This window comes from Prionailurus viverrinus, chromosome B4, assembly GCF_022837055.1.
Source record: "Prionailurus viverrinus isolate Anna chromosome B4, UM_Priviv_1.0, whole genome shotgun sequence".
Classification (NCBI taxonomy): Eukaryota; Metazoa; Chordata; class Mammalia; order Carnivora; family Felidae; genus Prionailurus; species Prionailurus viverrinus.
Genome location: NC_062567.1, coordinates 78,726,067 through 78,752,224, shown reverse-complemented (window position 1 = coordinate 78,752,224; position 26,158 = coordinate 78,726,067). Strand labels below are relative to the sequence as shown.

At 34.8% G+C, this 26,158-nt stretch overlaps 2 protein-coding genes across 2 annotated transcripts; both read right to left on the bottom strand.

The window, feature by feature from the left end:
• Nucleotides 1-2,819: 2,819 nt before the first annotated feature.
• On the bottom strand, nt 2,820-3,758 carry LOC125170727 (olfactory receptor 6C74-like). Its single transcript, XM_047867427.1, has one exon. It carries the CDS (start codon nt 3,756-3,758, stop codon nt 2,820-2,822), a length of 939 nt encoding a protein of 312 aa, XP_047723383.1.
• Nucleotides 3,759-21,467: 17,709 nt separating this feature from the next.
• LOC125170730 (olfactory receptor 6C74-like) lies at nt 21,468-22,413 on the bottom strand. The gene is given in 2 exon segments (XM_047867431.1): nt 21,468-22,349; nt 22,351-22,413. Coding segments are annotated over 2 exon segments (942 nt in total). The 5' UTR covers nt 22,411-22,413.
• Nucleotides 22,414-26,158: the final 3,745 nt, after the last annotated feature.

Below are 26,158 nucleotides of genomic sequence, written 5' to 3'. Positions count from 1 at the left end.
TCCCCAAAGGCAAGGGAATTAAAAGCAAAAGTGAATTACTGGGACCTTATGAAGATAAAAAGCTTCTGCACAGCAAAGGAAACAATCAACAAAACTAAAAGGCAACGAACAGAAATCGAAAAGATATTTGCAAATGACATATCGGACAAAGGGCTAGTATCCAAAATCTATAAAGAGCTCACCAAACTCCACACCCGAAAAACAAATAACCCAGTGAAGAAATGGGCAGAAAAGATGAGTAGACACTTCTCTAAAGAAGACATCCAGATGGCCAACAGGCACATGAAAACATGCTCAACGTCGCTCCTTATCAGGGAAATACAAATCAAAACCACACTCAGATATCACCTCACGCCAGTCAGAGTGGCCAAAATGAACAAATCAGGAGACTATAGATACTGGACAGGATGTGGAGAAACGGGAACCCTCTTGCACTGTTGGTGGGAATGCAAATTGGTGCAGCCACTCTGGAAAACAGTGTGGAGGTTCCTCAGAAAATTAAAAATAGACCTACCCTATGACCCAGCAATAGCACTGCTAGGAATTTACCCAAAGGATACAGGAGTACTGATGCATAGGGGCACTTGTACCCCAATGTTTACAGCAGCACTCTCAACAATAGCCAAATTATGGAAAGAGCCTAAATGTCCATCAACTGATGAATGGATAAAGAAATTGTGGTTTATATACACTATGGAGTACTACGTGGCAATGAGAAAGAACGAAATATGGCCTTTTGTAGCAACGTGGATGGAACTGGAGAGTGTGATGCTAAGTGAAATAAGCCATACAGAGAAAGACAGATACCATATGTTTTCACTCTTATGTGGATCCTGAGAAACTTAACAGAAACCCATGGGGGAGGGGAAGGAAAAAAAAAAGAGAGAGGTTAGAGTGGGAGAGAGCCAAAGCATAAGAGACTCTTAAAACTGAGAACAAACTGAGGGTTGATGGGGGGTGGGAGGGCGGGGAGGGTGGGTAATGGGTATTGAGGAGGGCACCTTTTGGGATGAGCACTGGGTGTTGTATTGAAACCAACTTGATAATAAATTTCATATACTGAAAAAAAAATAATTAAAAAAATAATGTTAATATCCTCTATGGTAAATAACTAGCAGTTGACAGACATTAAAATATATAAATAAAGCATTTTAGAATGAGAATGATAAATTAATGCCTTAGCTTGGACAGTGTGTCTAACACAAACTCATTGGATTGATACTGAAAGAATTAAAACAACAACAACAACACCATTGAGAATCTTAGACTTCACTCTATTAGATTGTCTCAATATGTCATATGTATCTTTTATTATTTTTCTGTGCTTTTTTAATTTCTAAAATTAGATAATGCTCCTGGATCATTAGATTGGCTTTCTCAAAATATAAACAGTATAGGTATATGGACGCCTGGGTGGCTCTGTCAGTTAAGCCTCCGACTCTTGATTTCAGCTCAAGTCATGATCTTGCAGTTTGAGAGTTTGAGCCCCATGTCTGGCTCTGCACTGACTGCATGGAGTCTGCTTGGGAGTCTCTCTCTTCCTGTCTCTCTGCCCCTCTCCTGCTCACTAGTGTGCTCTCTCATAATAAAGAAATAAACTTAAAAAAAGTATATACATAAATTATCATGGAAAAAATGTAATCAATGTTTTCATTAACTATTCCTGAAATCATTCATGACTCAAATATCTTTTAAGATCCAGTTCATTAATGAACTGTTCAGAAGTATTTAGAGAGTATTTTTCAAAATATTCAAATCAAGACCCATAATTAAGATAAAAAGAAATGAAAAAAAAGGCCTAATGCACATACATTTCTATTAAAAAACATGATATGTAACTGTGAAAATGTTTTTATTATATTTAATGTTTTACATTTTTTCCATGACACAGAAAAGTTTTGAAACCCTGAAATTCTAAATTATGACCTACAGTTCAAAAATCTGTAAGTAAAGTTTTACTTTAATTCTACTATTTTGATTTTACTGGGATAACTATCTGTGTTTATATATATGTCTATAAAAATCTGAAAAGAATAAATACACTGAGTTACCATTGTTTTTCCAAATTACACTTATAGTTTCCAGTTAGCTCCAGAGTATCCCATGTTGTTGAAGAGATTTTTTGAGCATAGAAACACCAAATAAGTTTGAATTTCATAATTAATTTTTAAAATATAGCAGTGAAATAACACATTTTGTCACCTATAATTGATACACTTATAAACGCTAACAATTTTCTAATAGAAACTAAAAAACTAATTTCTAAGGGATCTACTTAGACACATGAACAATTTTTAAATAGACAACATTTTCTAATTTGAGCATCAACACTAATCTTTAATCTCTGCCAAAATTTTCCTCTCATTTTGTTAGAGTATGCAGCAATAATTTGGTAGTGTTACAAAAACTATAAATGAATATTAGTTGTAAGTACGTTCAACTAAAATAAATAAAGATGTAATACTTTACGTTGTATGTTACATGAAATATAATATAAATAAAAAAATATTTTGATCCTTGACTAGCATTCAAAGACAACAGAGACCGATTGAAAATCTCAACTCCATTTCTTTCAGATATTTATAGGAAATGGATGTGAGATGAGAAAAAATATCTGTTAAAGGTTATCAATAAAATTATCTTCTTTGGAACAAAGATTTTTTTTTGTAAATATAGCTTGAGAAGGTATAAAGATGAATATCAAAGACATGAAAGCAAAAAACATTGAAAGAAACTATGTATTGGAAGCTATAATTAGATTCATTGGTATTATTGGGGTTCCTTTGTTCATTTGCATTATACATTATGCAACAAGACATTCATTTGCTTGAGAAAGAAACAACCCTTTGTATCATGTTCATGAAGGCTTTTTTCACTTGATGGTTCCGTAAAGTGTAAATGAAAGGATTTAAAAGTGGGGCAATGGAGGTATTGAGCACTGCAATTCCCTTGGAAAAAGATACTCTTTGTTTGACTGACGGCTTAAAGTACATGAAAATACAGCTGCCATAAGAAAGAGATATCACAATCATGTGAGAGGAACATGTTGAAAAAGCCTTTTTCTTATGATTAGTTGAAGGGATGTTTAGAATTGTTAATGCAATAAAGCTGTATGATATTATCACCATTACCAACGTGACCACAAGTGTCACTGATGCAGAAATGAATCCCATGGTCTCTAAGAGCTGTGTGTCTGAGCAGGAGATCTGCAGCAGGGGAGTTGTATCACAGTAGAAATGATCAACAACGTTGGAGGCACAGAAGTCAAGGTTTATGCCTAAGAGGAGAGGTGGAAAGATGACAAAAAACCCAGCAAGCCAACAACAGAAGACAAGTTGCATGCAGATCTTACTGCTCATGATGGTTGTGTAGTGCAGGGGCTTACAGATGGCAACATAGCGGTCATAGGACATGGCTGCCAGCAAGTAAAATTCAGATGCACCAAGAAGGAAGGCAAAAAACACTTGAGTAACACAACAATTAAAGGAAATGGTTTTGTTCCCAGTTGCCATAGCAACCAACAATTTGGGAATGCATGTGGTAGTATAGGAAATTTCTAGGAAGGAAAAATTCCGAAGGAAAAAATACATGGGGGTCTTGAGGGTGATATCCACCAGGGTGAGTGTGATGATGAGCAGATTGCCAGTGACACTTAGCAGGTAGGTGAGAAGCAGGAAGACAAATAGCACAACTTTCAATTGTGGATCATCAGTCAAACCTGCCAGGATAAACACTGTCACTTGTGTGTGATTTCCCATTACTGTCCTCTACTTTTCCAGGTCTAAATAGAAAAGAAAGAAAGAAATTGATAGTCCTAAGGGGAAAATAGCAGTGGTAACTAGTGTCTAAAATTAGGAAAGCAATCTTTCAGTTAGAGTAACACCATTCATATTTTAGGACGTTATGCCAGGAAGAACAATACTTTGCATTTCCAAAGTATCTGGATAGAGAATTTTATGTTTACTTTGCAATTCTGCCAGAGAATAATGATAGCGATGATTGATATGATAGCGGTTGTTGATTGTTTTTATATGAGGGAAATTAGAAGGAGTTTTAAAGCATGCACAAATGCTTCTTTCTTGATTTTAGCAAGAATTGAGATGGATACCATTTCTTACTCATTTAAGAGCTTTACATTCAGAACCAAAATGATTGTCATTAAAATTATATCAGAAAATGGTTTTCATAAAATACACACACCACACACAAACACACACACACCTCACCATCATCAATAGACAGGGTTATATAACTTTACCATTTTACTTAATCAAATTCAAATGCCTGATTCTTCTGTCATTTACTTTCATGGCTAATGAGATACAGTTTCCAATAAGTGAATATGAAACATCACGAATAGTTTTATTTTCTGTCCTTAGTAGTATTTCCATCCCATCAAACTCTGTTATCATTCCCACTCTTCCCACGTTGTACTCCCAAACAAAATCAGCAGGAATATTCTGGTAATATTTGTGTGTCTAATAAGAAACTGCAGTTTTCCTAAGTTATGATTCTGAAAAATGAAAAAAAAATGAGAGTAATGGATATAGAAGCATATAGAAATATATAAATATGAGTTCAGGAAATCATATGAAGTGGGAGAAAGATAAAGATAAATCTGTATGGAAACCTAGAGATATAGAAGGGATTTTTAGAAATAGGTTATTGAGCTTAAGGAAGAAATTAAATTAGTAAGAAAAATTGAAAGAAGATTAAGACATTTAAATTAGTAATAATCCTGAAATTAAAAATATGTACGTTTGTAAGTATTAATAAATACAAATTATAAGAAAATATTTGTCATGAAATTTCTCTCTCTGCTTCTATGCTTTACACTTACCATTTTAATCTTTCTGTAAAATACAGACTGAAAAGATGAACAATTTGAGGTCAGCATGGCTTAAAAGAGATGAACAGTATTTGGTAAATTTCAAATACAATGAATCACAGAATAGTGTTGACAAAATTTTAGGAGGCATGTATTCCTTATCATAAGGATATTCAAATGTTTGGCTAAAATGTAATTAAATATTAACTATAGATAACAGTAGTCATCTCAACATATGGCATATATTAGAGACAATCAGATTGTTCTGGTTTGCACAGCTAGCAAATTGGACACCAAGATTAAGTTTGAAAGAGTGTTTTTCACTACATTGTGCTCTGAAAAATAAAAACTTCTACCAATGATTATAGGACAGCTTATTGTGCTTTTTTCTTTTTTTAATAATGATTCTAAGGAAGATTTCTTTCCTTGGTACCTTCATATCAAACACATAAAATAAATAAGGTTTAGTAATGGGCCATAGATAAGACAATGTTTTCTGTTTTGAGAATATCAATATAATTATTTCAATCTCTAAAACAGAGTATAATTTCAAAGATATATACATAAATAAAAATAAACATAGAGTACAAATTAAAATTGTTTCCAGTTATATCTAAAAGTGTAGGTAAAAAATAAGATCTGTTGTCAAATTCATGTTAATAATGTAGACATATATGGGTATAAAAGAAAGGACGGTTGTTTTTCCTGGACATTCCTCTTACATTCACATAATTGTGAAACGATTAATCATAAATTTTTCTTCATTTACAGAAATTACTCCAAAGGCAACAACTGTAGGAATGTTATATCTAAAACACCTAAATCAGAGTTTTACTATGTCAGATTATTTCTTTGTCCAACTACAACAGTTACACCCACCAACTATCCCTAACACATATTGTACAAAAATTAACAAAGCTCACACACAAAACCATTAGAAGTCAAGCTTATGTTAAATATTATGAATATTAGTGAAATTTTAAAAAGTTAAAGTTTTTCCAAACTAAATTTTCATTGTATTCTGTCTTTTTTCATGATTTCCCCTTAATCAAAATTTGAAGGTTAGAAAAATAAGGTTAATACCATAATGGTAAAAATAAGACAAAATGGGTTAAAACAAGTCTAATGGAAATATGGTCTTTAAATTTTCGACATACCAATTTTTTCATTCTTTTGAGTCCTAATCAGTCTGCCAAAAGCACTTTAAAAAACAAACACATTTTTTGAAGATATTAAACAGATTTATTCCAGCAAATTATCTCTGCTTCAATATTTAACTCTTTTATCATGCTGAACAGACCACAGTGATAATTCCATTCTTCTCTGTAGGATTCTCCCTCTACCCCACAATCTGTGACTGATTTTCTTATTTATGGCAACTTTGTAAATGGTTTTAAAAGGTTTTTTTTTTCAGAGTTTTAGACTATTAAATTTCCCTGTCACTACAATTGACTTATTTATGTTTTGAGTGCTTTTCTTGGTATTATTCACAGTGCCATATGAAATTCATCAGCACTTGATCTCATTGAATATTTATACTGTCTGTATCTTGAAAGAAAATATCTAAAGATTATGAGGAGTCCCCAGAGGATATGAGATCCAAGAAGACCATTCTCAAAGGGTCACAAATTTATACATTACGCACGAGTTCTCCCTAGGCACTAAATACTTAAAAAAAAAATAAATTATATACTTTTTTTTCAAAACTGCTTTAAACTCTGTCTCCAAAGCTTTCAGTATAGATTTCCCTAATGTGTGTTTGCCCTTCCACACAGATGTGTTTTGAAACCCTAAATACATAGATAACAAACTAGAAGTCAAAAAAGAAAATTTCAGTTGATAATAACAAGTGACAATATTAGTTGGAGAAGTTATTAACCTGTCATAGAAAAAGTTGCACCTGAAATATCTAACATTTTATTCCATATAATCATTTCGTTTTTATTCTGAATTCAGTCTTTCCTCCAAATCGTCTTTACAATCTGATCTTATAGATCTTAAGACTGATTATTTCATAACACCCAAGCATTCTCCACTTTCTCTGTATTAATGGAATATTTGTCTCTGTCTACAACTAGCCTTCCTTGCAACTGGTTGTGACCATGTGACTAAATTATGAGCAAAGGACATAAGTGGAGATGTTGTGCAATTTCCTTTGACTGTTCTTTGATAAGAGGGGTTTGCCCTCCTCTTCCTTCTGCTAGTCCCTCACACTGTTGTGATGCAGGTTGGATGGCAAACCATTTGGAACCATGAGTATGAGCAAGCACATGAGGAATACACTGGCCATTCAATACGGGACAGCAGACCCACGTTCCTAACACCATCGTAGGTCCTACCAGCTAAGAAACACAGTGACTTCATAGAAGAGTTCCATGATGTGATATTTGTCTTTCTTACACTCTACCAAATCTATGGTATTAATCAAAACCCGAGAAGGGTCTGAACTTTTACCTAGAGTCTAACAGGTTGGCCCACCATCATTTCATAGATACTGATGGGGAGGCAAGCCTACCAGGTCAGCAACAGAAAACTTTATTATGTATTATATAGCAGGAAGCAGGAGCTTCATGTTCTCATCTGTTCTCCTGACCCCTAAATTCTCTTCAAGGAAGGGCCCTAACCCTAATAGATATTGTTATTTACACAATACACCTACATTTAAAGCTGAGAAACACCAGGTTAGGAAATTCTCAGTCCTGTGAAGAGAAAATCTGCTTAATTTTGCCCTACTAGAAGACAGTGTCTTTAATATACTGCTAAGGGGAAAAATAGGTCAAATCTATTACAAAACATTCTTGAAAACAGAGTCCAGAACAAAAGCTATCACAACATGTGGAAATGTTTCAGAATTTCCTTCCACCAAATCCATCCCTCATTTCTATACCAACTTGGCTTCAGCTGCAAATTCCCCTAAGCATGTTCCTATGTTAACCTCTCTGATTAACCTGCAGGTCTCTCTTATTACTCCCAAGGTACCACAGTGTTTTCCAACAAGATGCCAACCAATGTCCAGCCCTCAGACAGGAAGTATAAACCCAAGAGTGCATGAGGTCTCCTAGAAAGAGTTTACAATTTTAGAGGTTGGCAGCCACATTAAGCATGCATCATTCAGATTACAGGTTAGCAAGACTCCCATGTAACTTCCAGCTGGCTGGTAAGCCTTAGAGCTCCCAATTCAGTAACTTATTTTTGGAGGGACTGCTTAAGTGTATTTAATCCAATTTGTTCTATTTGTTCAAGCCATTAGCCATGTTACATTTGTCTGCTTCATTATGACTCAAAATACGAGTGAGGAAGACATTTGGAACTGTTTTTCCCGACTAAAATAAAAACACAAGAAAAAACGTACTAGTGAGGAGTACAGAGGAGTACAGAGAAAAACAGAACCCCCATGCACTGTTGGTAGGAATGCAAACTGATGCAGCCACTGTGTGAAACAGTTTGGAGCTTCCTCAAACATTAAAAATAGAACTACTCTATGATCCAGGAATTCCACCAAGGAATATGAAAACACTAATTCAAAAGGATGTATGTACCCCTACATTCATTGTAGTACTTTAGAATAGCCAAATTATGGAAGCAGCCCAAGTGTCCACTGATAGATAATAGATAAAGAAGAGGTGGTAAATATAAAATAATATTATTCAGCCACAAAAAGAATGAAATCCTGTCGTTTGCAACAACATGGATGGATCCAGAAGATATTGTTCTAAATAAAATAAGTCAGAGAAAAATACCATATGATTTCACTCATATGTGAAAGTTAAGAAACAAAACAAAGAAAGAAAGAAAAAGAGACACACCAAGAAACAGGCTCTTTAGAGAACAGAGGGTCACCAGAGGGGAGATGGATAGGGAATGGGTGAAATAGGTGAAGGGATCAAGAGTACATTTATGATGAGCACTAAATAATGTATACAATTGTTGAATCACTATATTGTACACCAATATTATACTGTATGTTAATTTACTGGAATTAAAATACATTTTAAAAAGAAGTATTTTGGAGCGCCTGGGTGACTCAGTTGGTTAAGCTTCTGACTTTGGCTCAGGTCATGATCTCAGGGTTCATGAGTTTGAGCCCCATGTCAGGCTCTGAGCTGTCAGCTCTGAGCTGGAGCCTGCTTCAGATTCTGTGTCTCCCTCTCTCTCTCTCTCTCTGCCCTTCCTCTGCTCTCTATCTCTCTTAAAGATCAATAAATAGTAAAAAAAAAATTAAAATTAAATAAAAAATAAAAAGAAGTATTTTGCCGAAGGGTGAAGGTAGGTGTATGGGGGTGACCAGGAGGTACTGGAGTGGTCCCCTCCTGTCTCTGATATCCTCAGAGACCAGCTGGTGGAGGATGGCAGACCTAACATGTAAATTTAAGGCTCTTGCATTGGAGTATTTGTCTTCTGGAGGAAGGCAGGTATCTTGCCTGATACCAGGTTTTTCTCTCTCTCCACTTCTACAAAATCTGAGTGGTCCATTCCAGTAGCTATAATTGCATCTAGTTTCCAGTTATCCCCTACTCACACTGAGACCTTTCATCTAGAAAGATCAGGTGCAGAAGGGACAAGGACATTTTTTTAAAAACTTATCCAGAATTAAACTTAAATCCACTAGACCCCTTGTGGCCGTGTTCCCACCTGGAATGTGTAAACCTGACTGATTTGAGTTTGTTTAAAGCAATAATATAACAATGTATTGGGTGATATCACATTAAATTTATTAGACTTGTACCCTTAGGTTTCTGTAGACTGACAGTTTCTCAGACATTTCTTATTTTTTATAACCTAGACAGTTCTGAGAAGTACTTGTCAGGCATTTTCTAGAATCTCCCTTTATTGGAATGTGTCTGGAGTATCTGTTCTGGATACCCTCAGGTGATAGAGCAAGGGAATATATATTTATATCTATCCAGATTTATACACACAATTATGCATTTACATGTGCATCATTCTGTATCTATGTTATGCTACACATGAATTCATACTAGTATCTTCAACTTTAACCCAGTATCACATGAATCATTCTACCTTTGTCCTCTTGCTCCTATGTATTACTCCAACAGTGAAACAATGGCTTCCTCCATCTGCAATTGACTTAATTATTCAATTCCAATAGAAATGTCCAGTAGGAAGCAACTATATCAACTAGAGTATAGGGCTTATGACTTGAGTCTTACTGATTCACTCATTTCCACCCATAGATTAGTATCACTTCCCCTACTCCCTTCAGTGAAGTTGTTTCTTACATTCATAATACAATTAAATCCTCTGCATTCCATTTTAAGATCCTGGATTTAATTTTTTATTTTTAATTTTCACACATTGGAGTTATTCTTTGTGTTGCAATGTTCTTTTTACTTGTTTTTACAACTGTAGTGTGATATACCCATCTTCATGGCATCATATTCAATAACTTTACTACCTTAAAAAAAACCAGCTGTGCTTCAACTGTTCAACCCTCCAGCTCCCAAGTCCTTGAAATCACCGATCTGTTTACTTTCTCTATAAATTTGTCTCTTTTAGAATAGCATATAAGTTCAATCATACACTGTATAGCATTTGAAGTCGGCTGACTTTTACTTAAGGGTGTGCATTTAACATTCATCTATGTCTTTGTATGGCTTGATAGCTTATTCCTTTTGCTGTATGTTTAGCCATTTGCCTTTTGAATAGCCTGTGAATTGCTTTCATTTTTTGCCAATTATATATAAAACATACATATGTTATATATATGTATTATATATAAAATATATAAACATATAAAATATTATGTATATCATTTACATCCAAAGTCAGGTTTGGTGCATCCTTGGCCATCCTCTTTCCACCTAGAGGAATAAACAATAACTGAAAGCAGTGATCTGTTGGATAGTTTCAATCCTACCTCCTGACCCTCAGGCTCATTAAGAGGTAGGTGAGTTAGGGACTCATACCTCTTCATTTACTACCTGCTCAAGAGCATCTATAATTGGATGAGGGATCTTTCACATTCCTAACCTTGCCCATGGATGATCCCTGTGCCCTCCTTTTCCAGAGAGCCATATCTTTTCTAGCAATTTATCTTCTTCAACAAAACTGTCAAGAACTTGGAGGGAGATAATAGGTCACCCAACCACAGTTTCATAGATTCTGGCAGAAAACACAAGACTCCTGAGTCAGAGACAATAGATATTATTACTCACAGCATAGCAGGTGGCATAGACTTCATGTTTGCAACAGTTCCCCTTGCCTCCCAGTCCCCACACAGAGCAATGCAGAGAGGATGCACATGGACGCTACACATACAATAGGTATGTGTCAGAGCTGAGAAACTCTGAGCTTGGAAAAAATCACAGTATTTAAAGAGGCTGCTACCAAACCTGGCCAATATTGCCATATGCAGAGGCATGAGTTTTCTAATCCTGGTCAGGAAAAAAGTCTGCCTTCTTGCCTGGAGGGAGATATAATCTCTATCTCCATGGCTGAATGCTATAAAAACAGTTGTAAAAATAATCTAGAGCAAGAGCTAATACAAGATACGTATGTAGCAAGTCCATGGAAAATTGGCACTCAGTAGTCATGAAAGCACAGGGGGTTGCATGAAATATACGCTTAAGGAGGGTTTTTTTTTTTAAGTAGTTTTCTGACCATGAAGTGTTTGAAGATAGGGCTGTGACCATAATAAGACATCAGGAATCCATGGCATCAAGTATTGACAGAGTTACTTAGATTATCACTTAGGAAGAAATTTACATTAAAGGATAACCTTTTCCAAACTAGATGGAGATGATAGCAATATGATAAATGTGACAGATATATAGTCACTATAGTGCTATGAGGCAGGATGGTTATTTCTAACCATATCAAGGATCTAAAGAAAGAAAATGACAAATTTGTGGCTTTAAATTCTTAGCTTGATTTATAGTCAGAAAACCATGGAGTTCCCGTGACTTCTCTGAAGAAATTTATTACCTCTTATAGCCTTATATTAGGTATTGCTGTAAACAAAGGTAGGCTCTGATCTCTTTTTTCAATTGAGGTATAATTGTCATATCATATTATATTGGTTTCAAGTATATAACATAATGATTTGATATTTATATACACTGCATAATCACAACCACAATAAGTCTAGTTACCATCTGCCACCATGCATAGTTGCATTTATTTTCTTGTGATGAGGCCTTTTAAGATTTAGACTTTTAGCAACTTTCAAATATACAGTTAAGCATTATCATCAAAGGTAGGCTCTGATTGTGTAGTGTGTTAAATAACAACATCAATTGAAATTGCATCCTTACCAGATCTTATTTGTGAAAGCTCATAGATTGGAAATAATGGTTCAGGGTTTGGAGAAAATCAGAATGTATATATTGGGATATTTGATATATTTCTATTTTTTCCTAAATAAAAATCACATTACAATTCACTGCCAGCAAAAGCTACCCTCTTCTTCCCCCATTATGTCTTATATTTAACATCGATACTGCTTTGTTTAAAATCCTAATGACCAGAATAAAGAAACAAGGGCCCTGAATGATACATTGGATTAGATGGATTTGACAGATATATTTAGAACTCTGCATCCCAAAGCAACAGAATATACCTTCTTCTCGAGTGCACATGGAACATTCTCCAAGATAGATCACATACAGGGTCACAAAACAGCCCTTCATAAGTATACAAGAATTGAAATCATACCATGCATACTTTCAGACCATAATGCTATGAAGCTTGAAATCAACCACAGGAAAAAGTCTGGAAAACCTACAAAAGCATGGAGGTTAAAGAACATCCTACTAAAGAATGAATGGGTCAACCAGGCATTAGAGAAGAAATTAAAAAATATATGGAAACAAATGAAAATGAAAATACAACAATCCAAACGCTTTGGGATGCAGCAAAGGCAGTCCTGAGAGGAAAATACATTGCAATCCAGGCCTTTCTCAAGAAACAAGAAAAATCCCAAATACAAAATCTAACAGCACACCAAAACGAAATAGAAGCAGAAAAGCAAAGACAGCCTAAACCCAGCAGAAGAAGAGAAATAATAAAGATCAGAGCAGAAATAAATATAGAATCTAAAAAAAAACTGTAGAGCAGATCAACGAAACCAAGAGTTGTTTTTTTGAAAAAATAAACAAAATTGATAAACCTCTAGCCAGGCTTCTCAAAAAGAAAAGGGAGATGACCCAAATAGATAAAATCATGAAGGAAAATGGAATTATTACAACCAATCCCTCAGAGATACAAGCAATTATCAGGGAATACTATGAAAAATTATGTGCCAACAAACTGGACAACCTGGAAGAAATGGACAAATTCCTAAACACCCACACTCTTCCAAAACTCAATGAGGAGGAAATAGAAAGCTTGAACAGACCCATAACCAGCGAAGAAATTGAATCAATCATTAAAAATCTCCCAACGAATAAGAGTCCAGGACCAGATGGCTTCCCAGGGGAGTTCTACCAGAAGTTTAAAGCAGAGATAATACCTATCCTTCTCAAGCTATTCCAAGAAATAGAAAGGGAAGGAAAACTTCAAGACTCATTCTATGAAGCCAGTATTACTTTGATTCCTAAACCAGACAGAGACCCAGTAAAAAAAGAGAACTACAGGCCAATATCCCTGATGAATATGGATGCAAAAATTCTCAATAAGATACTAGCAAATCGAATTCAACAGCTTATAAAAAGAATTATTCACCATGATCAAGTGGGATTCATTCCTGGGATGCAGGGCTGGTTCAACATTTGCAAATCAATGTGATACATCACATTAATAAAAGAAAAGATAAGAACCATATGATCCTGTCAATCGATGCAGAAAAGGCCTTTGACAAAATCCAGCAACCTTTCTTAATAAAAACCCTCAAGAAAGTCGGGATAGAAGGAACATACTTAAATATCATAAAAGCCATTTATGAAAAGCCCACAGCTAACATCATCCTCAATGGGGAAAAACTGAGAGCTTTTTCCCTGAGATTGGGAACACGACAGGGATGCCCACTCTCACCAGTCTTGTTTAACATAGTGTTGGAAGTGCTAGCATCAGCAATCAGACAACAAAAGGAAATCAAAGGCATCAAAATTGGCAAAGATGAAGTTAAGCTTTCACTTTTTGCAGATGACATGATATTATACATGGAAAATCCGATAGAAGACTTCCACCAGAAGTCTGCTAGAACTGATACATGAATTCAGCAAAGTTGCAGGATACAAAATCAATGTATAGAAATCAGTTGCATTCTTATACACTAATAATGAAGCAACAGAAAGACAAATAAAGAAACTGATCCCATTCACAATTGCACCAAGAAGCATAAAATACCTAGGAATATATCTAACCAAAGATGTACAAGATCTGTATGCTGAAAACTATAGAAAGCTAATGAAGAAAATTGAAGAAGACATAAAGAAATGGAAAAACATTCCGTGCTCATGCATTGGAAGAATAAATTGTCAAAACGTCAATACTACCCAAAGCTATCTACACATTCAATGCAATCTGAATCAAAATTGCACCAGCATTCTTCTCGAAACTAGAACAAGCAATCCTAAAACTCATATGGAACCACAAAAGGCCCCGAATAGCCAAAATAATTTTGAAGAAGAAGACCACAGCAGGAGGCATCACAATCCCAGAGTTTAGCCTCTATTACAAAGCTGTAATCATCAAGACAGCATCATGGTATTGGCACAAAAACAGACACATAGACCAATGGAATAGCATAGAAACCCCAGAACTAGACCCACAAATGTATGGCCAACTAATCTTTGACAAGCAGGAAAGACTATCCAATGGAAAAAAGACAGTCTCTTTAACAAATGGTGCTGGGAGAACTGGACAGCAACATGCAGAAGATTGAAACTAGACCACTTTCTCACACCATTCACAAAAATAAACTCACAATGGAGAAAAGACCTGAATGAGAGACAGAAAACCATCAAAACCCTAGAGGAGAAAGCAGGAAAAGAACTCTCTGACCTCAGCCGCAGCAATTTCTTACTCGACACATTCCCAAAGGAAAGGGAATTAAAAGCAAAAATGAATTACTGGGACCTTATGAAGATAAAAAGCTTCTGCACAGCAAAGGAAACAATCAACAAAACTAAAAGGCAATCAACGGAATGGGAAAAGATATTTGCAAATGACATATCGGACAAAGGGCTAGTATCCAAAATCTATAAGAGCTCACCAAACTCCACACCCGAAAAACAAATAATCCAGTGAAGAAATGGGCAGAAATCATGAATAGACACTTCTCTAAAGAAGACATCCAGATGGCCAACAGGCACATGAAAAGATGCTCAACATCGCTCTTCATCAGGGAAATACAAATCAAAACCACACTCAGATATCACCTCACGCCAGTCAGAGTGGCCAAAATGAACAAATCAGGAGTGTATAGATGCTGGCGAGGATGTGGAGAAACAGGAACCCTCTTGCACTGTCGGTGGGAATGCAAATTGGTGCAGCCACACTGGAAAACAGTGTGGAGGTCCTCAAAAAATTAAAAATAGACCTACCCTATGACCCAGCAATAGCACTGCTAGGAATTTATCCAAGGGATACCGGAGTACTGATGCATAGGGGCACTTGTACCCCAATGTTTATAGCAGCACTCTCAACAATAGCCAAATTATGGAAAGAGCCTAAATGTCCATCAACTGATGAATGGATAAAGAAATTGTGGTTTATATACACAATGGAGTACTACGTGGCAATGAGAAAGAATGAAATGTGGCCCTTTGTAGCAACATGGATGGAACTGGAGAGTGTTATGCTAAGTGAAATAAGTCATACAGAGAAAGACAGATACCGTATGGTTTCACTCTTATGTGGATCCTGAGAAACTTAACAGAAACCCATGGGGGAGTTGAAGGAAAAAAAAAAGAGGTTAGAGTGGAAGAGAGCCAAAGCATAAGAGACTCTTAAAAACTGAGAACAAACTGAGGGTTGATGGGGGGTGGGAGGGAGGGGAGGGTAGGTGATGGGTATTGAGGAGGGCATCTTTTGGGATGAGCACTGGGTGTTGTATGGAAAGCAATTTGACAATAAACTTCATATATTGAAAATTAAATTAAATTAAATTAAATATGCCATGTAGATAATAAGAAAAGTAAATCAGAGAAGGAACTATGGTGTGTCTGGTGTGGAATTATGATTTAAATACAATACAGAAATTCATGGAGGAATATTTGATTCATGTGGATCAAGAAAAAAATATTTTGAGCAAAGGAAAATCAAGTGAAAACGACTCTAAGACAGGTACATGTTCTGTCTTTTGTGGAATAGTAAGAAAGAACAATTAGAAAAGATGAGGCTAATGGAATTAAAAAAAAACCTTGGAAATCATATAGCTGTAATGTGGACCACTTTAAAGCTTTTTTTCTCTTAAAATGATTAAGATGAGAGTTTTTGAAGGGTTTTGGGTAGAAGGCTGAAATACATGATGTGAGAGATGGGGGGAAATGAAAAGAGGTGGAGGAGAAGGTACAGAAAGTAGGGAAGAGAAGAGGAAAAACAGGAGCAGGTGAAGAAGAAAAAGAACGGAAGAGGGAAGAGAGAGGAAGAGGAGGTGGAGAAGGAGGAAGAGTTACCAAAGGGCTATCACAATCATCACAGCAAAAAGGGACTTTGACTTGGGCCAGAGTGGCTGCAATGGAAGAAGAAGTAGAGGTTGTTTTCTGAAAATAGTCAACGGATATTGCCAAGAGATTGCTAAGAGGTATGAGGGGAAACAAGAAGAAAAGAAAAAAAAAAGATGATCTCAAGGTTTTAGCCTGAACAACTGAAAGACAGTTGCTGTTTGCTGAGGTGATGTTTGAGAAAGAAAAAAAAAATTGGGGGGAAATAGAGTTTAAATTCAGAGCTTGTTAATCTGAGATTCTTAGACGTCCAAGTAGAGATTTAGAATAAGCAGGTAGTTCTTTTATGCAAAGAGGAGTTCCAGGCTACAGAAGGAATTTGGGGATTATTACCATAGGAGAATGAGTGAGGATGAAGACTAGACCAGGTCCAAGCAATGAACACTGGGATTTGAGAATGAAAATGCTATCTACATGCCAATATATCTGAATATTTAAATGAAAAAGGACAAATTCTTGAAAAACACAAATTACCAAAACTAACCCAAGGAGAAACGATATCTAAATAAAAAATATACAATATACAAAAAATGTCCATAACAATACTCTTCATGAAATTCGTACACTTAAACAATTCATATGCCAGTTCACATTTGGGATAGTCACTTAATGCAATGTCATAAAGCAATGAAAATGACCAAAATCACGCAAGATACAACAGCTTGTAGAGATTCTACAGACATCATGTTAGGCAGAAGAGGCCCAACTCATACTGCTTATTCCATATTCATAACATTCCTGTGCAGTCAGAAATAATCTATAGGTATTAGAATATTTGTTTCCTACAGTGTGTTAGTAATGCCTTATACCTTGATCTTTGTTTGATTACTTATTTTTATTTTTTAAGCTTTGTTCAGCTATTACCTGAGTCTTTTTAGAATAATCATCAAACTATACAGTTTTAATTTCATCCACTTTTATGCTAAACTTCTAAAAACACTTTTTTAATTATTAGAAAATAAAAAACAAATGAGCAGAAAAAAATAAAATAAAATCCTAATGACCAGAGAGATGATAGGTAACTTTAGAGTGAATCCAGGTGTCCTTTTGACCCATATCTACCAAAATTCATCATCTCTGTGTTAAAAAAGTCATACCTAGCCTGTTAGAGAGGTTAACATTCTTCTCAAAGGAGAAGACTTATGTATCAAAAAGTATTATAATAATTGTTTTAGTCCATTTGGCCTACTATAATAAAATATCAGAAGACTGTGCGTCTTGTATACAATGAAATGTATTTCACACATTCTGGAGCATGGAGGTCTGAGATCAGTGTGGCCAGATAAGGGCTCTCTTCCAGGTTGCTGTTTTCTCATTGTAGCCTCACATGGTGGAAAGAGGGGTACAGAAGAGTTCTCTGGGATTCTTTCTACAGCAGCACTAATCTTATTCATGACCTACACACCTCCCAAAGGCCCTTTCTCCTCATACTATTATCTTTCAGGATTTGGGTTTCAACATATGAATTTTGGGGTACATATTAAGACCAAAGCAATAACTTATCAATTTACATAATCAAAAGTCTGAGAAAATAAATGTGGAGAATGGAGAATGGATTCTAAGGGTGATATATCAGAGATAAAGTAAAAATAATTATATACCAAAGTTAATTTATTGATATATATTTTTTTAATTGTGGATTTTTTTCCTATTTATTAGGCTTTTACTTTCAGAAAGCTAGTTTACCAGCAAATAATGGGTAAGGGTGAGGTCTGAGTAGTGATTGTGGATTTAGTGGAAGAGTTCAAGCTTCTGATAATGACTATAATCTTTTGTTCAATTAGATAACAACTTGGATTTGTGAATGATTTATCCTGATTAAAGTTGAAATATAAGAAAAATCCAAAGTTGTAGAATGACAACAATATGGAATAGTTTTATCATGTGCAATCTGCCTACATGTCCCTTAACTATGTAACTGGTGAAGATCTAGAGGAAAATTCTTTGTACAAGGTACAAGGGGGTATGAGCAGCATTGAAAAGTATTGTAACTGCTGGTCTCAAATGAAAGTGGAGATAATTTCATTAAAATGAGCTTCCTCACTTCACTGGAAATGATGGGACCATGGAAGGGCAGAGACCATGTTATAGCCCTTAGCAAGATGGTTTTGGTTACTTACTAGTTGGTAGGGTTAGAGTGGTTATCAAAATTGCATGATACACTTTAGTAGTAAATTGAATAAAACATCATGCTGCCCCAAGACTCAAATAAATGGACAATCCACTAAATTCCTATATGACCTATATAATTAAAAGAACTCTAGGTTAGGTGAAAGAAGGGATGATCCAGGCATCATAAGGAGTTAGAGATCCTTATCCAATTAAAGACTTTAGTGAGTTCACAGAGCCAGAACCCATGAAAGAAGTTATCTGTGAGGTAGAGCCATGCATTGATATTAATATCTAAATTCTCCCTTTAGTTTTCCTGAATGGATATATATTCCTTTGCCAGGAAAACTGTGCACTGAAGAGGGTAAAACCTGGAACTTTGAGGTATTGTTTGACCTCATCTCTGAGTTAATCTTAATTATAATGATGATAGAATGTCAGGGTATACACTTATTAGAGTGGAAGATAATAGGGGTGTGGGAAGTGATTCTACTGCATGTGAAAAATCATCCTGAATATATTGTTAAAATATATATACTCAAGGCCAAGTAGAAAACCATGGAGTTCCCCCTCATTAAAAAATAATAAATCTAAAGCTTCTTTCCCTGGCAAAACTGCAGTACTTGGTGTTGCCATCTAATACTTTAAAAAATGATACAGAAATGGTGATCCATTCCATATAGCCATTTAATTCAAATGTTTAGCTGTCCTATCACAGATGAATTTCAGAGGGTGACAGTAAATTCATAGGCTGAATTAGGTGGTAACATCAATTGCAACTGCATTTTAAGTTATGGCCCACTTATTGGTTTAAATTAAAATAATCTTGGCACTAAATACTGAGTTATTGAATTTTGTGGACTAATGGAGTGTAACAGGTAGGTTTCAGCACCTTGAAATAAGGCTTTAGGGCCACCTCTGGCCTTCTGCCATAATTTTGACCTTGGGCAAGTGAACCATAATCTGCAGGACAAATACAGGCTGTTTTTGCATAGCCTTTCATCTAAGAATAGTTTTTTTACGTTCAAAGGATCAGAGGAGTAAGGAGGAGGAGGTGAGGGAGTGGGGATAAGAGAGAGAAGGAAGCTTGTAATGATATGTTAAGGTATCTTTTTCAAAACTGTATCAGAGAATCAGAACTTCTCAGGCAAAGTATTTTTTAAATACACATTAAGAGAAATACACAATTTTATTTTACAAACATATTCCAATTTTCTCTTTTCAAATACCCATCAATACCCAACAAATACCCATTAATAGTATGCTTTCATGAAGATATTTCCCTACCATTTTGTTCCAAAATATGTGGTATTTTAATAGTAATGAAAAAGTAACCAGTTTTCAAAAGAAAGGTGTAATAAGCTAAAGAAATTTAGAAACTGATTGCTTGAAATTTTTGCCATGGTTATTGTTACTGAAGAGTATATAAGCTGATTAATTATGAAAATACTCATCCACCCATTGGAAAACTTAGAATTATTTTAATCTCTATTAAAATATTCCAAAGACTTTCTCTGCACTGTAAAAAATATTTGTATAAAAATAAAAGTTTAGGCAGCAGATTAACATTAGAGAAGACAGAAATGTAGTAACTCAATGTCAAAAATTCAAGTAGGACAAAAGAATAATTATTGTGGTTTTCACTTCTTTTTTTCCAATCTAAATCTTTTTTTTCTTTTTTAAAAAAATTTTATTTACATCCAAGTTAGTTAACATATAATGTAATAATGGTTTCAGAAGTAGAATTTAGTGGTTCATCACTTGCATATAACAGCCAGTGCTCATCCCAACAAGTGCCTTCCTTGATGCCCCTCACCCATTTTGCCCTTTCCCCCCCACCCAGCACCCCTCCAGCAACCCTCCATTTATTCTCTGTATTTAAGAGTCTCTTATGGATTTCCTTCTTCTCTGTTTTTATCTTATTTTTATTTTTACTTCTTTCGATGTGATCAGTATGCATTGTAAGGCATCAATTTTGAACTATGATGGTCCTTCTAGATAAGTACCAAGATCAGATAGGCTTGGAATAAGACTTTCAGATAATTTATCACATAACTAAACTGATATTTGCAAATATAATAATATGTGTTTTATCAAATTGAATCTAATAGTTGTACCATTAATATTAAAATTAATTTATATAATAGTTATATTATAAAATATATTAATTCTTTTACCTAATTTCCTTGCTTAATTTCTATTTTTGTATTAAAGTGTTTAAATATTCTATACTGTAATTGTATAATTTATAAACAAATAAATATACATATACTTTGAAATTCAAGTATTTTTGTTTGTGTTTTGTTTTTTACCGACAATATATGATAAAGAGTAATAATAAGCAAAAGCAATTTATAAATTGTTTGAAATGCTTGCCATGACCTCTATTTACAGAAACAAACAAACAAACAAAATCCACATTATTTAAGGACATATGATTAGTGATTCAATCTATTTAATAGTTATAGGTCAATTCCCATTTTTTATTTTCCTTTGAGTCAGTGATAATTTGTGGGTTTCTAGAAATATGTGCTTTTCAGCTAAGTTTTAAAAATCTAGGTAGTGAATTAACTCTATATAGAATATATGTAAAATTGAATCTCTGAATTCCAGAAGAGCAGAAAGGAACATGGAAAAATTAAAGTCTAACTTTGTCTTCCTCTGAGAGAATTTTAAAAGGAAATAGATAAAAGCACCAAATAAAAAGGCAAATAATTTTGGTCCAAATAAGGGACAGATAAGGGAAAAGAAAGAATTAGGCTTTGGAAGTTAGGCAGGCCACTATGAAAATTATGTCAAGAAAAACAGTATTATTTTGAATACAAACTTTGAAGAGCTCTGTGAAACACTCTACCCTTCTTGCTTTATTTTACTCATAACCTCAGTAATATCACTAAAATGGTTCACTTACTTGAGAAAATCTTAATCTTTTTGAGCATGTGCCTAAAAGCATCTTGCACTGGTTTGTTTCTCAGTGTATAAATGAAGGGATTCAACACGGGGGCAACAGAAGTACTGAGCAAGGCTATCCCTTTATTTAAAGACACTCTCTCCTTTGTAGAAGGCTTCACATACATGAAGATGCAGCTGCCATAAGAAATGGACACAACCACCATGTGAGAAGAACATGTAGAAAAGGCTTTCTTCCTCTGTTGAGAAGAAGGTATCTTCAGGATAGTCCTGATGATGTTTGCATAGGAGAGAATCACTAATACCAGTGTAACCAGGAGTGTCAAAATGGCTGAGAGAAATGCCATTAATTCTATTACAGCTGTGTCTGTGCAAGAGAGCTGTAATATAGGAGTAAAATCACAGAAGAAATGATTTACAGTGTTGGCTGCACAGAAGTCTAGCTGGAGACCCACAAGGAGTGGTGGGACAATTACTATAAAACCGGCCAACCATGAAGCAAAGACCAACAAGTTGCAGACTCTGTCACTCATGATGGTGGTGTAATGCAAGGGTTTGCAGATGGCTACATAGCGGTCATAAGACATGGCAACCAGAAGAAAAAATTCGATTGCACCCAAGACAGTAGTAAAAAACAGCTGTGTTGCACAACTGTTGTAAGAAATGGTCTTGTCACCTGTTGCCATGCTGACAAGAAATTTGGGGATGCAGACAGTTGTGAATAAGATTTCTAAAAATGAAAAGCTTCGGAGGAAGAAGTACATGGGTATCTTTAGATGAGAATCCAACAGGGTGAGGGTGATTATGGTTAGATTCCCAGTGACACTCAACATGTAGGTGAAAAAAAGGAGAAGAAAAATAACCACTTGTAATTAATTGTGGGTTATCGGTCAGTCCAAGAAGAATGAAGGTTGTTACCGTGGTGTGGTTTCTCATGGCTGACTTCTACCAATGAAATAATAAAATAAGGAATAAGAAAAAAAATGAGAATTAAAGGAGATAAGGCTGTATGAGATACCTATTATCTTGAGATCATCCATATACATGTTGCTACTGACACCTAAACTCCTTCGATATTCTGCTAGTCAGCAGTAACAGCCTCTAAAAATTCGCTCATATAATTTGTACACAGAATTTCACTAACTCAGTGCAACTCTCTGAGTTTCTTTTCTCAAGTGTCATAAATTCAGGCATTCCAAAAGGATAATATATGGCATTTACAAAGTCATATTAAAATAGAAACAAAGAAAGAAACAGAAAAACTGTCATAATATTTTAACTTGCATCTTCTGTAGTTGCAATTTTTTCCAATCTATTTAGTTTACATTTACATTATTTTACACCATCAGCTGGCTCATTCTTCTTTGCTAATCGTGTCTCTTTTCTCTATTTATTACTCCTTATGATAGTATTCTGTAAGTCAGATTTCAGCTGAGGACTCTTCAACTTTTAAGAAATGTAAACTTGACCTAAACATCTGAGGCCCATATACAGTGGGGACTCAGTACTTTCACCAAACTTTTGCAAACTCTTCAAGATTGAAATCCTCATGACCACTTTAGGTCTGCTTTCTCCTTTTTCCTTTGGATTTACTTTCATCTCACCAGCCCTGTTTATTCTCCTTTCTGTGATATGAAACCAAGCAGAGAGGAAGTGTATCCTCATGCATGATGATTGTATTATTTATGTAGCATGCCTTATTTAGTTTTTGCAGTAACAGAAAAGGGTTCTAGAAAACAAGCCATACAAAAATTTTATCTACCCCTGCCTACTAGTTCCTTTTAGTGTCCTTGCTCTGCATGGCTTCCCCTGTTGTCGCGGTAGACTCTTCACTTCTTTCTTACTCATGTCCCTCTTCTCTTCTCTTATTCTCAGTCGGTTAAGTGTCCACTCTTGGTTTGAGCTCAGGTCATGATCTCACTGCTTTGTGGGTTTGAGTCCCCCCCACATTGGGCTCTGCACTGACAGTGTAGAGCCTGCTTGGGATTCTCTCTCTCCCTCGGTCTCTCTGCCCCTCCTCCATTTGTGCTGTCTCTATCTCTCTCAAAATAAACTTAAAAAATTACATAGAATTATGTTACCTTTTCATTTTTTTCTTGTTTTCCATCTTTTTCCAGACCATGCCTACATCCTCATGTGTATTATATTGAAAGTCTATCACCAAATTTTTGTAAAGCATGACCATATTTCTTAAGAAGAATATCATGTCATATGTTACATTGCATTTTAAACTTTTTATACTTTAGGGCTCCTGGATGGCTCAGTCGGTTAAGCATCTGACTTCAGCTCAGGTCAAGATCTCATGGTTTGTGGGTACAAGCCCTGCATGGGCTTGGTATTCTCTCTGTGTCTCCCTCTCTCTCTGCCCTTCCCTGATCTGTACTTTCTCTTTTTCAAAATAAATAAATAAACTGAAAAAAATAAACTTTTTACACTTCATATATTCCAGTTCAGAGGTTGAGAATGTACAAATATTTCCAATGGTTATAAATAATTATAATGAACTAAGGTTTGTTTCTTTTTTTCCTCTTTCACTTCATTCCTTTCTTATTTGTTTTCTTTCTTTTCCCACACTTCTCAGTGTATCATTTTTCTAAAAATGTCTGCATTCTGGCCATTTAAGTCAAAAGCATAGGGAAATGTCAATCAGCAGAGGATGAATTCTATAGGGTGCCAAATTATAAAGATAGAAGTGAATCATACATGCATATTCCAAGGCTAAATTTAAATTACAAAATTGCAACCTCCCCAACAAAAACTACTGTAAATTACTTTACATCATTTTTTTCCTTTTAATTCCAAATAAAATACTTGCTGAATGGCAGTAAAATAGTCATTATTTCTGACCATTTTTATAGTCCTAGGGACTTCTGTACCTACTTAGGTAATTTATAGGTAAGAGAGAGGAGACTCCTTTGGGATATGAAAACTGGGGAGTTCATGAAATATTTAAATTCTATTGAGTTCAACAAAATGAAGTTTCTCAAATTCAAGACTAATTCATTTTTCTAGTGACATATTTTATGATATTCACATTGACTTTGCATACTAAAGGCATATATAATTATAATTATGTGAGGAAAACAACACATTCATTTAATAAAATTCATTTCTGAGATTCTGTTGAAGCCTATGAAGGGTATCTATTTAAATCTTGATTCCTACAAAATGCAGTTTCAAAGGTTTCTTATTAAAACAACTCGACTGAGTTGATAAAAAAATAGTTTTAACATCATACTATATATTTCAATGACTTACAAATAAATCAACTTTTTTTGTCCACTTTGTGCAGTTAATATGACCAAAATACTTTTTTTTCCAAACCTTATTGTTGTTAGTAGCAATTTCATCCCCAATTGTCTTCTTTTGATTTGAGTCCCAGAACAGAGGCAATTTCTGAATGTTGTATATTCATCATATTTTTTTATATTGCTTTAACCTACTTTTATCTTACATTCTCATCCAAAATACATTAATCCCAGCACCTCACACTCAAGACACATGAGCTCAAAGATTTTTATGATAACAAGAAGTTCATCTAATTTCATTTCTTCTCATTTTCTTTAAAGAGCCATATCTCCAATTTATTCTATATTAAATTTGGAGCACATTTTTTTGCATTACATATAAAATAAATACATCTCTTTAAAAATTTTAGAATGGAGTGGTAAAAAGGGAATGTTTCAGTCTCATTGTTTACTTTGAAATGTGTCTGGCCTCCATGAGAACCACTATTGCTTCTTTTGTAGTTTTTAAGATTGCAAGAACTATAATCATTTTTGTGTACTCTGCCATTGATCTCAAGAGGATTAGCTGATGAAACAATTTTTAAAAGATGGAAACATTCCCTGGGAGACCATTGTACAAATACATTAAAAATACATGACTTATTTATTAAGTGGAGAAAACTCTATAATCCATAAACTCAAGTTTAAAAGACAAGACAAAACCTTCTTTTTGAGGCAGCTATATGTTGTAAGCCATACGGAGTTTTTGGAACTTACAGCTTACATATCCATGACAAATATACATTCTACACAAGAAAAGTGAAACTCCCCAATCCATATTGTGAAAAGACTTTAAGGGGATTACTAAAAATTTGAATCCTGATTCAATAAGGGGCTTATACTTACCTAAATTAAACCTTTCAAGGCCATCTTCTTGAGTGACAGATTGAATTTAGAGACTTAATTAGTTTTAGGATTTGAAAGCAAGACATGTCATCATTGACAAAGGAAATATTAAGTGTGTGATATTACCCTGGAAGGATCAAAATCATAGAGCTCTAGATTGAGGGGAAATGAGTGTCTCAAGACAGACAATAAGAGTCTAATCTTTGCACCAGCTATCTAAGTGTCTTCACCCAATCTGCAGGAAATTTGGTTGATTCTACATAAAATTTTATTTCAATTCATTTTACCTTTATTTCTACTGCCAAGTACTTAAACTAATCCTGTTATAACAGATAAACTTAAAATCATTGCAATATTACATAGTAGATTTTTAAAGGTATTTCAGTTAAGTAAAAATGTATGTATAGAATATGCAATTATTGTACTATATAGCTTGGTCACTTTTCACAGATTTAACATACTCACATAAGCAGTACTCAGATAAAGAAGTAGAATGTTACCAGTACTGCAGAATCCTCCCTTTTATTCTTTTCTGGTCATTATCCCTCTCA